Source organism: Fistularia commersonii, chromosome 17, assembly GCF_037954325.1.
Source record: "Fistularia commersonii isolate RoL2024-O1a breed Wild chromosome 17, RoL_Fcom_v1.0, whole genome shotgun sequence".
NCBI classification, from domain to species: Eukaryota; Metazoa; Chordata; class Actinopteri; order Syngnathiformes; family Fistulariidae; genus Fistularia; species Fistularia commersonii.
In genome coordinates this window covers 11217992-11231678 of record NC_141300.1, presented here as the reverse complement: position 1 = coordinate 11231678, position 13687 = coordinate 11217992, and the positions used below count along the sequence as shown (strand labels likewise).

Genomic DNA, 13687 nt, shown 5'->3' with positions numbered 1-13687 from the left:
GTGAATACATTGTGTAATAACATCTGTTTTGTATATTAACTACTTAGAAAAGAATTACATCCTGTTTTATGAGAGGGAACTCTGCAGGAGTTTTCATTTTTCTCATTTCCTAGAACTTGTTTGTTTTGAGTTTTTGTGTGTGTGCGCTCAGGGTGTATTTGACTTTCTTTAATTGACACATAAGTGTTGGCACTTCCATAATGTTGGATTGGACCCACTGAATTACATCACGAAACCTCCCTCCTTTTCCAGTTGAGAAACAGACTCAGTGGAAAATAACCAGTCTCTTTTTCGCCTCGTGCTTTTTGTTGAAAGGTCAGTGTCCGATTAAAAACATAGATTTTAATTTACATCACTGTCATTTAGCATCCCTTGTTACGGATAAATGGAAATAGTCAGCGCTTAAGCGATTGTTCATGGTCATAACTGCACCACGAGAGATGCTACTTCTGTGGATCCACGTCTCCCGTCTGTACCCCAATACTCCCCGGATGCCTCCGGCCCCAACCGTCCACTCTCACTGGGATAGATCCAGATGTCGGGGGATTAAATCGGAAAAATCTTTGGCCCCATGAATGCGAAGATTTCACCGAACCCGCCGCAATCGGTGGGAAAGAGGTGTAACGGCTCCCCTAATGCTCTAATTCGGAAAAAAAAAAAAAACGCAGCCAGAATAAACAACTTTCAGAACTGGGTATTGGCACAATAATTGCAACGTAAATGTTTTTTCCTTTTTTTTTCCTTTTTTTGTTGTAATCTCCTTAAAAGCAGCTGTCCGGGGCTGGGGGCGGAGGCCGTGTTTTCTTTCCCCGAACAGTGAGTCCTTCACGGTTGTCGCGCCTCATCCCAGGTTTTGGTCGGCTACGCTCCGGGATGATGTCATGGGATTATGTAAAGTGATTTTCACCGGTAGGGGGACCTTGAGACGTGCAGTTTCTCCGACAACCCACTTAGTCGGTGACCACTTCTATTTTATTACCTGTTGTCATTCATTCATTCATTATCCATGCCGCTCACTCTTTCACTCAGGCTCCTGCGGGGACGGTAGCCTATTCCGGCCGCCATTGGGGAGAGATGCAGGGTCCACCCTGGATCCATCACAGGGCCGCTTAGAGAGAAAACCTCTCAGTCAACCTCTCATTCACACGTCATGCAGAGAGACACAACAATTCACAACATTTGCACATCATTCAGAGACATCCATCCATTCACCCTCTCATTCAAATGTCATATTGACATACAGAGAATATGCAAATAGAGCAGGGGTGGGCAAACTACGGCCCGCGGGCCACATCCGACCCGTTGGTCTTTTTCATCCGGCCCGCCAAGATTGGCGCAGAAATCATGCTTGATGTGAATGATTGGATGAATGAATGTGGGAGCTCAAACAGGAGATTATTTCATTTTTGGAGCTACTTGAGAACACTTGAGAATTTTCCTGAACGAGACAGATTGGCTTTGGGATTTAGCCTTTACTGCAGACACACTGACACACATGGATGATTTGGATTTAAAGCTACAAGGGAAAAATCGGTTTGTGCATGAAATGCAAGCAAACGTCAGAGCCTTCAAAACCAAGCTGCTTTTATTTTCAAAGGAAATGTCAGACGAGTCTGATATGTACTGTTAGCTAATGCGTTTTTTTTGTTTGTTTGTTTGTTTGTTTTTTTATGTATCGTATCTTGTGCTGATCCGGCCTGTCTGTCAGATTTAAAAATCGATGCGGCCCCTGAGCCAAAAAGTTTGCCCACCCCTGAAAGAGAGAATCTGTCCGAAGCGATTTGCTCACAGATTATAAGGGAAAACAAAATCTATATGAAATATATCGAAGATCATGACAGCTAATTAGGTGTCTTGAGAGGCCTCTTTGTTTCCTCTCCTCATCCCGCTGAGCAGGTCTGGGTTTGGTCCCCGGGGAACATCTCCCCTTTAGCGACGCCGTGGACGCACGCTCTCGTGTGGAGGGGAAGGATGGTTCGAGTCAGCGGCCACGCAGCAGATGGCGAACACATATTTTGAAAATGAGGTTATAGTCAGTGAGACAACTTCCCGGACCTTTTGAAATGAATTTGTGACAGTTTAGGTCATCTGGAAATCTCAATATCTTTACATCCTCTGGATTTCCCTCTAGCTTTGGGTCATCGGGATTTCCAAATATCTCTAGATCACCTGGGATCCTCATATCTTTCAACAATCTAGAAATCCTAATATCTTTGGGATTATCCTGAAGTCCTCATATCTTCAGAAAAATCTGGAACTCCCATTATCTTTAGATAATCTGGAATCCTTATATCAGAGGAGCATCTGGAAATCCTAAAATGTTTGGAAAATCTAGAAGCCTAATATCTCAAGATCACCTGGATATCCTAGCATCTTGATTTTGTAATATTTTCAGATTATCCAAATTCCACATTGCTTGACATCTTCTGTAAGTCTGGATATAAACAAGAACCTTGACAGAACATTTGTAAAATCAGCAAAATTATAAACTGTAAAAATTCAAGGAACTACTTGATTTGTTCATATGTATACATATACACGCTGGCTGTGATGACGTCAGTGCCTCGTCAGCAGTGAACCTCACCGCACATCATAAAGAAGTGCGGTTGTAGGAGTGTGTGTGCATTACACACACACACACACACACATGCATATATATACAAGTTTTGGTACATATATTTATATATTTACATACACACACACCATGTGATATACAATATAACTGTATATCTACATATATATACATACATACATTTATTTATTTATATTTATATGAACACACACACACACACACACACCCCTTTGAGATATAGTGATACTGTGTGTGTGTTTTGATGTGTGTGATAGGGTCTGAGGAGTGTGTTTGCAGAGGCCGTGATTCCTCCCGCTGTCCCGGGGAACTTATTTGGCTTTGGTCCCAACCCCACCCCCACCCCCACCCCCACTCCCACTCCCACTCCCACTCCCACTCCCCAGCCCCCCCGGTCCTGCCCTCGGCCACTCAGCCTGCAGAGCACCAGCCCCGCTGGCCACGTCTCAACCTCAAACCTCCGCCGCGTCCACACCGGCGGCCCGTCCGAGGAGGCTGCAGCCGCTGGCCGCCAGCCGAGCGCCCGGAGCCGGCGGGCGGGAGGAGGGGGGCGGAGAGCCGAGCACCGCCGGCCGAGAGGACACCGAGTACCGGCTCCGGCTCCGGGCACCGCCGCCGACTCCCGGCCCCGGAGGTAAGGATTCTACCGCTCGGCCCCGCGGGGAAGGACGGAGGGGTGGAGGGTCGGAGGGTCGGAGGGTCGGAGGGTCGGTGGGGTGGAGGCTGCGGGCCGGTTTGGTGGCCGGTCCCATCCGAACACCGACCTCGTGTTCACGAAGTCTGAAGGCAGTGTGTGTCTGCAGAGTGTGTGTGTCTGCATAGTGTGTGTGTGTGCTCTGAAGAACCCCCCCGCAACCCAATTTCCATGAAATGACTGATTCCCTGTGTGTCTGTGTGTGGTATGCTGTGCACATTGTGTGATGCGTATGAAAAGTTCATTGTGCCAGGTACAGTCTGTACTGGATGTGTGTGTTGTGTGTTTCCAGTATGGTGTGTAGACTATACTGTGCGTACAGTGATTGCATTGTGTATAATTTATGTTGTTTTCTGTGGATTAAGACGGTGTTGTGTGTGTCGTAACCATTGTGTTTAGTGTGTCAAACAATAAGAAATGTATTGTGATGGCAGTGCAAAGTTTGTGTATTGTAAGTTTTGTACATTGTGTGTGTGTGTGCATTGTGTGCTATGAGTGTGCTTGTTGTTTGGAGTGAGTTTGTCGAAGGTTGCGCATAAGGTGTGTTTATTTTGTTTTATGTGTTTTGCTCATAGTGTGTGCGTGTCAAATGGTGTGTACTTACTGTATGTGTGTGTGTGTGCGTGTGTGTGTAATGGATGCACATGTGTAGGCCGGGGCCAAAGCGTGCCCTGCAGCAGTGACACAGAGGGGACATCTTTACTTAGTTAAACACCCCGGCAAGACGGGGAAAATTCAGTGTGTTATAAAACTGTAATTACTCATGTATTACATTCGAAGTTACGAGCAAATGAATCCTGCCCATCAACGCTGACGGTCATCTTTATTCCCAACTCATAAATGCAGACGCAAAAGTCAAATCTGTCGCAGCACACGTTGATCTATTGTTAGGCTTTGTTATCTTAATTTGCCACATATAGGGAAAACAGAAACCTTATTTTCAAAGATCTGGCCAGATATGAGACGTAAATCATTGAATTGAAGGGAATCGTTCAAAACTCGGCAAAAAAAAAATCCTCAGAACCTCTGAATAAAACAACCGGGAACCATTTTATTGCTATGTAGTTTGTGTCGGTTTTATGCTGGAACACGTGTTTTATAGGCGGCGGTGGCGGGAAAACGAGGCTAAGGTTGGCCTTTTACACCCAACAGCTGGCAGACCTGCCGTGGAAGAGGCAGGTCCTGCTGGCGGGGTCGTTTGTCTTCCAAACCCACGCTGCTTTCTCCGTGCACGAGCACGGGCTGTGCACAGGGGTTCCTTCATGCACGTAGGATGCAGCTTAATCAGGCACCAGACGGCTCAGTTTGAAATATACAGTATGAATATATATATACATATATAAACACACACACACACACGCACATAATTATATACAGTATGTATACGTGTGTATATGTATATATGTATACGTGTATGTATATATATATGTGTGTGTGTGTGTGTATATATATATATATATATCTTAGATCTCATTCATATTATGTATTAGAATATATATATATATATATATATATATATAATAGAAATTGAAATAATAAATAATAATATTTGGAAGATTTCGATGATTTTCATATCTTAAATGTGTTTTGGGGTTTCCCCCTTAATAGATGGGAAAAGGGGCATGTGTGGATGTGAAGGGGTTACGCGCTCATAAAAACTTACATCAAAATCTGAATAATAAAGAAAATATAGAGAAAAATATAAAGAAAATTCCTGAAAAAAATAGAGAGAAACAAAATAAACAATGACATGAGAAAGGTCTGCAAGATATCTAAGGAAAATTTGCGATCAATAGATAAAAAAAAGCAGAGAAATTTACAAATATGCAACGTGACTCACCAAGATATCACATTTCCAGCCTGAGAACTCAGAGCAGTCGAAGCATTCAATAAGAAACGATTATGTGGATAAATAAGTTGATATCTAACCTACTGACAATGGCACCTTTTTAATATGTTGGTCCTCAAACTCAATGTTAGTTATTAGTTTACGGGTCTGAATCAGACTTGGACGGGCAGAACGAGCCGACGCCGATTCCCTTAATCGATGGCTGGAATGCAAAACCTCCTATCTGAAAAAAACAACACTTTTTTCAGGAAATGAAAAAAACATTTCACTTGATTATAGTGTGGTCTTTGTTGAAGATATTCAAGAATATTCTATTGTTCACGGACTATATTTCTATATTATAATTTAAAAATGCATAGCATGTATTTTTACCACAGACAATGCAGATAAGTGTTTTTTTTTCGTAATTTTTTCTGCTTCATTGTGCACATAGGAGTATTTTTATGTCATGTGACATTTATGATTCATGTCAAAAGAAAGGGTGGGATTATCTTGCAGATGGACTGAAAATGTGGCGCTATCCCATTTCTCACCAGTCAATGCAAAAACCCGAAATCAAAAAATTTGCAGATAGGCGGTTTTGCATTCCGGCCATCGTTATGTTTTTGTTATGTGTTACTGGACAGCTTGCAGCAGTTCACGGTTATCTAGATTCGGATAAACCCGATGGATATCGCGATCGTTGTGGAGGGAGAGGTGTCCCGTTTAATGCCTTTATCTATCGTCCCTTTATCGACCCTGTCCTTTAAATGTCCTTCAAAACCTGTCTTCTTGCCCTGTGCTGCTGTGCCTCCTGACTTTCCCCTGTGGGAATCAATAAATTATTATCTTGTCTTATGTAGCGTAACAACCATTTGCTCTTTCACACGTCAACCTTTACCGCCCTCATTCCGATTTCTGGACAGTGTAGGATCTCACAGACCGTCAAACGCTGGCGTTTCTTTAACACGCTCGGACGGCGTCCCCCCCCCCCCCCCCCCCCCCGCCTCCCCCGAGCAGTCCCGGGCCTCCGCCGCCGACCGGCTCTCTTCCCGGCTTCGTTCCCGTTTTTCACTGCATCACATTGTTTGCTCATGTGTCACTCCGACACACGTGTTCCTCATATGTGCTGCCGCTGTGCTCTTGGTACATTATGTTCCCTTAAATCCTGCGGGCCCCTCAGCTCACCTCCGTGTCAACCCAACGGGGAGAGCGTTCACGTCCAAATCCGGGTCACTGTTTCAAACCCAAGAATTAGAATAAGAAACCAGCGATGAAAGATCCAATATCCAAACGTCTGAGCGTTGTTTCTATGAACAGTTCCTCGCTCCAAAACGATGTCAGTGTTTTGAATAAATATACATAATATTAAACACTAGCTTTATCAGTTCCTGGCCAGTTATTCCCGTCCAATTCGCCTGTTTGAGCGTCCCCGGGCCTCACGTTGCCGTCCCGTCCCGCAACCAGGAGGCGAAGCCACAGCGATCGGATACTTGGAGCAATGTGGCGGGAACAATAAGGGCCTTGTAGCGGAGATGAGGCTGGTTGATGGCGTGGCAGATGGGTACGACTGCAGGGAGGACGTTTGTGTGACGTTTGTGAGTTTTCCCGTTTTCGTTTTTCCATCTCCGTCGACGCCTCTCCTGAAATGTAACTTCCTTCTAGTCCCGACTGTCCGCTCGGGGAACTCCTTGAATTTACCTCGGCCGTTTCTCTCTAATCCCCTTGTCTGGAGATGACGAGCTTCGTGTATGAGCTTGTCCGATGAGTCGTTTCATTATCTGGATCGTCACTGAACCTTCTCCCCCCCGGGGGAGTCTGTCCTCACCTGTATGTTTGTGACCTCACTCGCGTTTGTCTTTCAAAGAATTCCCAGATTTCAGTGGCGGGGAGGAATTCCCGCCCTGTCAATCAAATAACCCCCCGCCCCCCCGTGTCGCACAATACGAACGGCCCTTATCACGAACAGATCGGCCCATGAACAGAGTTTGCGATCAAATTTTGAATCGACCAACGACAAACAAGCGAGTTATAGCAATCGCGCTAGGTGCTCCGCGTTGTTTACATCGTCCGTCGTTGCGTTCTCCCGTTAGAACGCTTTTTTCAGTAAGCTAGTCCTGATTATGGCTCGCAAACTTCTGAGGCCGTCGCTTGCAGAGTTCGTTGTTAAAGGCCGTTTCCTGTGGGATTGAAGTGGCGTTTGTTTGTTTTCCCCTTGCAGCTCCCCGAAGGACTGATTGGAGCTGCGTCCAGCCATGCCTCGCTTCCGGGTCAACGTCAACACCGTCATTTTGCTGGTGGTCCTGCAGGGCGCGGCGCTGGTCCTGTTATGCAGCTGGTATGCCCACCAGCAGTTCGGCGGACATACGACGTGCGCCCCCGCCCCTCCCGATGGAAGGGTCCACGTGCTCTTGCTGTCGTCGTGGCGTTCGGGCTCGTCCTTCCTGGGCGACGTGTTCAGCCAGCATCCGTCGGTCTTCTACCTGATGGAACCCGGCTGGCATGTCTGGACCAAACTCAAGAGCGCCGGCGCCAAAGTTCTCCGGATGCCGATTCGGGATTTATTTCACAGCATATTCAGGTGCGACTTCTCGGTGATGGAGGCCTACCTGCCGGAGCACCACAACGTGTCCTCCTTGTTCATGTGGTACCAGAGTCGGGCGCTCTGCTCGCCGCCGGCCTGTTCTCTAACGCCGCGTGAGCATTTCAGTAACGAGACCCAGTGCACCAAATCGTGTGACGCTCGAGGGCTGCAGCAGGTGCAGGAAGCTTGCAGCACCTACAGTCACGTGGCGCTCAAGGAGGTACGATTCTTCGAGCTGGAGTCCCTTTACCCGCTCCTGCAGGACCCGAAGATCGACCTGCGAATCATCCACCTGGTCCGAGACCCGCGGGCGGTGGTCCGCTCCAGAGAGCAGTCCGCCAAGGCGTTTTTCAGCGACAACACCGTGGTCTTGGAGCACCGCAGCATCCCTTCCGGCGAGGTCCAGTACCAGGTGATGCAGGAGGTCTGCCGGAGCCACGTGCGGATCAATGAGCGGGCCGTCCAGAAGCCGCCGCCTTTCCTTGCCGGACGCTACAAAATGGTACGTTACGAAGATATGGCACGGAACCCGCTGGAGGAGATCAGGGCCATGTACGAGTTCACGGGTCTGGCTATGACGGCGCAGCTGGAGGATCGGATTTACAAGCTCACCCACGGGAAGGGTAAAGGATCGGCCAAGGAGGCGTTCAAGATTACGTCGAGGAACGCCGAAGATGTTTCCCAAGCGTGGCGCATGATGCTGCCGCACAGCAAAGTCAGGCGCATACAGGAAGTGTGCAAAGGAGCCATGTCGTTGCTAGGATACAGGACGGTGAACAGTGAGAAAGAGCAGAAGAAACTGGACATCGATTTGTTGGTTCCACGCAAACCGTACCAGTTCAGCTGGATACCGACCAAAACAGACCGGCCCGACTAGAACTACACTCGTGACCTTTACCCTTCGTGGGAACTGGGCGCGAAACTGGACGTGCACTAAAATTGTACTAGAACTTGTTTTCCTAATAACAGATACGGTATTTTAAGAAGGCAGTGGTTTAAACGTGTCGTTCATTGCTGTTAATTGTTTATTGGACCTTTCCTGAGGTCATTCATTCACTACCCCGAGGGGGGGCATATCCCTGCTGTCATTGGGTGAGAGGCAGGGTTCACCCTGGACCAATCGGGAGGCCACATATAGAGACATCCAACCATTCTCATATATTCATATATTTTATAAATTTAACAGGTATTCCATAAACAGTTGGTCGATTATTGGAATGGCTGAGTGATTTCCGTGTCTGACATGTGGCCTCGGGTGACTGATAGCCGGCTGGTAAACGTTAAACCTCGCTTCTTTCCCCCCTGCGACCCCAGGATTTGCTGCAGGCAGGATGAGCAGTGTGTGCCATGAATGAATGAATGAATGAATGAATGAACTCCAGGTCTACACGGGAGGGAAATCAGTTGACGTTACTTAGTTTGAGCTCAAATAGCAAAACGAGGGATGGTTTAACGCATGAGCGTTTCGGCGAGAATCGGCCCGTTAGCTACAGGGTGAACACGGAAATTCAGTCCCAGAATGCTGACTGGTGTTTCGAGACAAACAAGGGACAGTTAGTTCTCTTAGTGCCTTAAATCATTAGCTGTGTAGGCATCTCTCATTACATCATGCTATATCTTGGTAGCGAATGTTAAATTAGCCTTACTTACTTCCTGTACACGTAAGAAAACCAAAGCGGGGTCCGATTCACTCACCGCTCCGCGTCTGAAGAAACTCCAACTCTCGCCCTGCGAGGCTGGTTGACCTGAACGGTGACGGCAACGCTTCAAACTCCACTTGTCATACCTCAAATGGGTCAAAGCTACAATTCCTAAGCCCGAGCTGAACGTCTAAATATCTTGAGCTTGTCGAAGTTTGCACCGCCTTGTTCTCGGGAATCCTTTGATCAAGTCATTTAATACTTTATTGCCGTTTTCTCCCCTGCCGTTCTCCACCCTTAATTTGATATCCTGTTTTATTTACTCCTTGCCTTCAACTATTTCTCCATCATAATGTGTTCTCACACCCTGTCTTTGGACAGCGCCCATGGGATTTTTTTTCATTTAAAAATATATAAATTTCCTTTCAAACATTTCCCCTTCATTTTTCCTGCAGATGATCATCCGTATCTCACATTTTAATCGCAATTTCCCAAAGAATGTATATACAGTCAATAACTTTCAGTGCTCGCAGGGACGTGAGGCGAATTGCAGGGGTGAAGTAATCAGATTACTTTGCAGTATCATTTTTACCTCCAATGGTAACAAACAAATCGATGACTATTCAAATGATCTCAAAGCCAGTAATTAATAGATTAGCAAATAAGCTAATGATTATACATTTAAAATAGTTGCTCATTGGCGGGAGGCCGGCCAGCAGCAGCATCACAACACCGGAGCATCGGACCGTACCATTCTGCTGCCGCCGTAGGGGTCCCGAAGAGCCACTTGGTCTACTCCACTATAATTTGACCTCACATTCACTTCCAGTAATCATAGTTTTTCTGCCGTTATCTTGACTCTATCTGTCCGTTTCATTGTTTTGCGAATCCATCGCTCCACCCCGGCCGGCTCTGCTGCATCCGTTATTTTACACCATCATGGATATCTTTCCCATTTTCTGTCTCTTTCGCTCTCTCCTAAACCCTGGAGAGGGCGGTTGTGCAACGGCCGGGAGGCGATAGACAGAGCTGGTTTGACTTTGCTCGGTGGCGCACATGTCTCCTCTGGATAACGGGTGCAGGAAATTCAAAACAGGTTGCCGGGACGACAACGGTCGACGAAGCGTTAGAAAAGAGCATCTCCACCTTTCCTGGCGCCGATATGGTCAAAACCCTCTGGGTCTAATTGACCGGTTTTGAATCTTTAATTGAAATTGAACCCGTTCCCCAACCCTTTCTCTGCTCACCCTGGCTCTCAGTGAATTCATTGAAAAATATTCAATTGCATATTTATTCTTGTATTTATGTGAAGAGCGAGATATTTGTCACCAACCTAATAATGATGGAAGTCATAATGGAAGTCTGTGGGCAAAGGTCATATCAGAGCTTTCAATAAAAGGTTTGATGACTTCTGTTATCTTTGACGGGCCAAAGGCCAACCTTCGGATCTGCAGAAATTTAATATCTGTCACTACGTGACAACTTTTCACACCTTTTGCATGCATTTTATTCACTTGCCTTCTTGTGTTTCCCAGAGGTCTTTCATGCCGTACTCAGGCGGGTGGTATATATTTAATAAATCTGCCAGAGCTTGTTATTCGTGTCCCTGGTCAATGTGAACTCTACCAAACACAATCAGATCAGACCACATGTGCCTTTTCCTCTCTGACTTGATGGATATGTCGGAATAAGTTGTACTTCCTGATCTGTTTTTTTTTTTTTTTTTTTTAATTTATCTAAAGCTTTATTTATGTATGAAGCTGGCATCGGTACGAATCCCCCAAATAAAAAGATTACTTCTTCTACGTCTTCGGTGTTTTGTCTTCGCTTGGATTCCGGGAGAAGCTTTCACTCATGGTGTTGTTAAATTTGCTGAACAGCAACCCGTAATGGTTGGGTTTGGTAATGCACCCAAAATCTTGATTCATTTTTCTTATTATTTTTTAACCGGGATTTTAATTTAGAAAGAAGACACCGTGCAAATATATCATCTTTGGCGGTGCAATGCAGTTATTCAAGGATTTTCACTCAATTTTGAAATGATTAATGATAATTATATATATATATTGATATATATTGATATATATATCCATGAAATCTGAAGCATTTGCATTAAATCCTGCAACAATCGCACAAAGTCAGAGGAAATGTGAGTCCAAAACGTGCATGTAAACACAAAGTTAAACCTAAAAACTATGTGTCAAGGTTATGTTAGGCCTGGCCAAGTTTTTCATTCACAAAAACAATGCAAAAGCGTTCCCCAAATTTTACGTTCTTTATAAAGAATTTTGAATTATATAAAAAAATCCTTAAAACTTATGGAGAAATAAAAAAAAAATATATACAGTTAGATGTCTGAGATTTCTTGTGAACCACCAAGTTAAATATGTTATATTCCCCTTGCAAGTTTTTTTTTTTGTTTGTAATTTATTTATTTTTCATTTTATTCATCTATCTATTCATTTAATTATTTTCTTTTACTTTTTTTTTTGTCTAGCATTAGACATTTTTCACAAACCTTTAACACCGTTAACTTCTGATTACATACAGAACGAATGTCCTTATGTCCTTTGCTCCCTCATCCCTGGTTGTCCCATTGACATTCGATTCAACCTTGCCACGTTTAATTGTACATATGTATATTAAAAAAAAAAAAAAAAAAGTTAAACCTAAATAATCAAGGAAGTGATATCAGGGTGAGTCCAGGAGTGGTAACTCACCATGTGTAACGGTTAAATGAGTCCCCTGGAGGGTAAATTTTAAAAAAAGGTCAGGAACTGTTTTTAGATTACAGGGAAAACTAAGCTTTGTAATATATATTTTCAATTCTTGTGTGGCCTTACAGGGGCTGATTTTTCTTCCTGACAGCCCCCCCACCCCGCCAGCAAGCAAGGGTTTTAAATGGCTGCGGATCCCGTATTGCAGAAGGTAAAATGTGCCAGTCAGAGTTTTTTTTCGACAGGACACAGCTGCCTCGGTGACCTGGTCACATGGGGAGAAGGCCGTGTTTGTCTCTTCCTCTCCTGTTGTTGTGCAGAGCTGTGACGTGCACCCAACAGGTCCAGCATGAATGGGTTCCTGTCTCTTCTGGAAAATATGATTCAGATGCGCGTCTGGTTAAAACCTGCCAAAGTTTGTCTCCTTTCTTCCTGCTGAAACTCTTCACTTCCTACAAACAGGAAGCCGCGGAAAATGCTACCATTATAGTGGCAACACAGGACAGATATGAACCAATGCCGTTGAGATTGTTGTCGTCGATATCCTGTTATTTTTTATTTTTTTCCCAACGATGATCAGAAGCAATTCATTTATTTTGCGGCTAACGTTTTGCAGAAGATGATTTCGGTCCAAGCGTCTGAGCTGCAGACAGCAGACCGATTCTTATCGCAAGTCTTACAAAAAGGGATTCTTCCCTCGTTCTAAATGTTTTTTCTTACCTCGGTTTGTGCCTCCTCCTCGCAGAGAGAGTGTCCCCGGTTCAATTCCGGCTTGAGTTTCCTCCAGGTTCCTGCTCGAGTTCAAAAGCATGCAGGACCTTCATTGGAGATCCTGAATTCTCCCTGTATGAATAAAAGGGTGAGTGTCTTAATGCGTGGCCATGCGATTGACTGGCGACCCCTGCCTCTCAGCCAATATTAGTACAAATAAAATAATTTCATATCGTGATTATTCCTATAATCACATTAAACTGTGCTTTTATAGCCCTATTCAATGTGGCAATGCAGTTCAAAATGCAACACAAAAATGCATGACATGCCTGTAAAATGTGCTTCACCTTCTCCAGGCAGATGTTGCAGATTTGCGACAGCCAAATATCAGATTTTTCCTGCAACTACAACTTAATTTGAGCCTGAGAGGGTTTTAATATTAAAAAAGGGGATTGGAATGAAGGATCCAATCAAACCGAACTGATATTTCTACCAGTAATGTGATTAAAAACAACGCAAAGCACGAGCTGTAAAATAGAATTAAATAAGGAAAAAATTATGTATTCATTTGCGATTATTTGTCTTAGATAACACCATGTACTTCTGCTGCCGGCCACTGGAGGGTACAATAAGTCCTCTTGAGGAAAACGAACCGCTGTCAGGAGGAGAACACATCAATAATATGACATTGATGATGAAATTGAATAACACGTGCCTCATTGTGTATTTAATACTTAACTGTAGTCGTTTGCTAATTGCGTTTTTTAACGTCTTTATAATTTAAGTCTGATTTTAATGCAAATTTAAAACCCCAGACTTCCAATTGAACTTGACGTGAAGCAGACACGTTTTTCTCCCTGTGTTTGCAGGATATTTCACTGTTCACTGGAGGAACACTTTGGCTCGACTTGTCACGATTGTAA

At 44.7% G+C, this 13687-nt stretch overlaps 1 protein-coding gene across 1 annotated transcript; it reads left to right on the top strand.

Annotated features, from left to right (window-relative positions):
* The first annotated feature begins 3039 nt into the window (after positions 1-3039).
* Positions 3040-11129, top strand: chst6 (carbohydrate sulfotransferase 6). Its single transcript, XM_086163848.1, has 2 exons — positions 3040-3224; positions 7334-11129. The coding sequence occupies exon 2, from the start codon at positions 7368-7370 to the stop codon at positions 8571-8573; it is 1206 nt and encodes a 401-aa protein (XP_086019974.1). The 5' UTR covers positions 3040-3224; positions 7334-7367; the 3' UTR covers positions 8574-11129.
* Positions 11130-13687: the final 2558 nt, after the last annotated feature.

What these genes read in the sequence shown, in the direction of transcription:
- chst6 (XM_086163848.1), top strand. Translation starts at nt 7,368, where the DNA reads ATGCCTCGCTTCCGGGTCAACGTCAACACCGTCATTTTGCTGGTGGTC.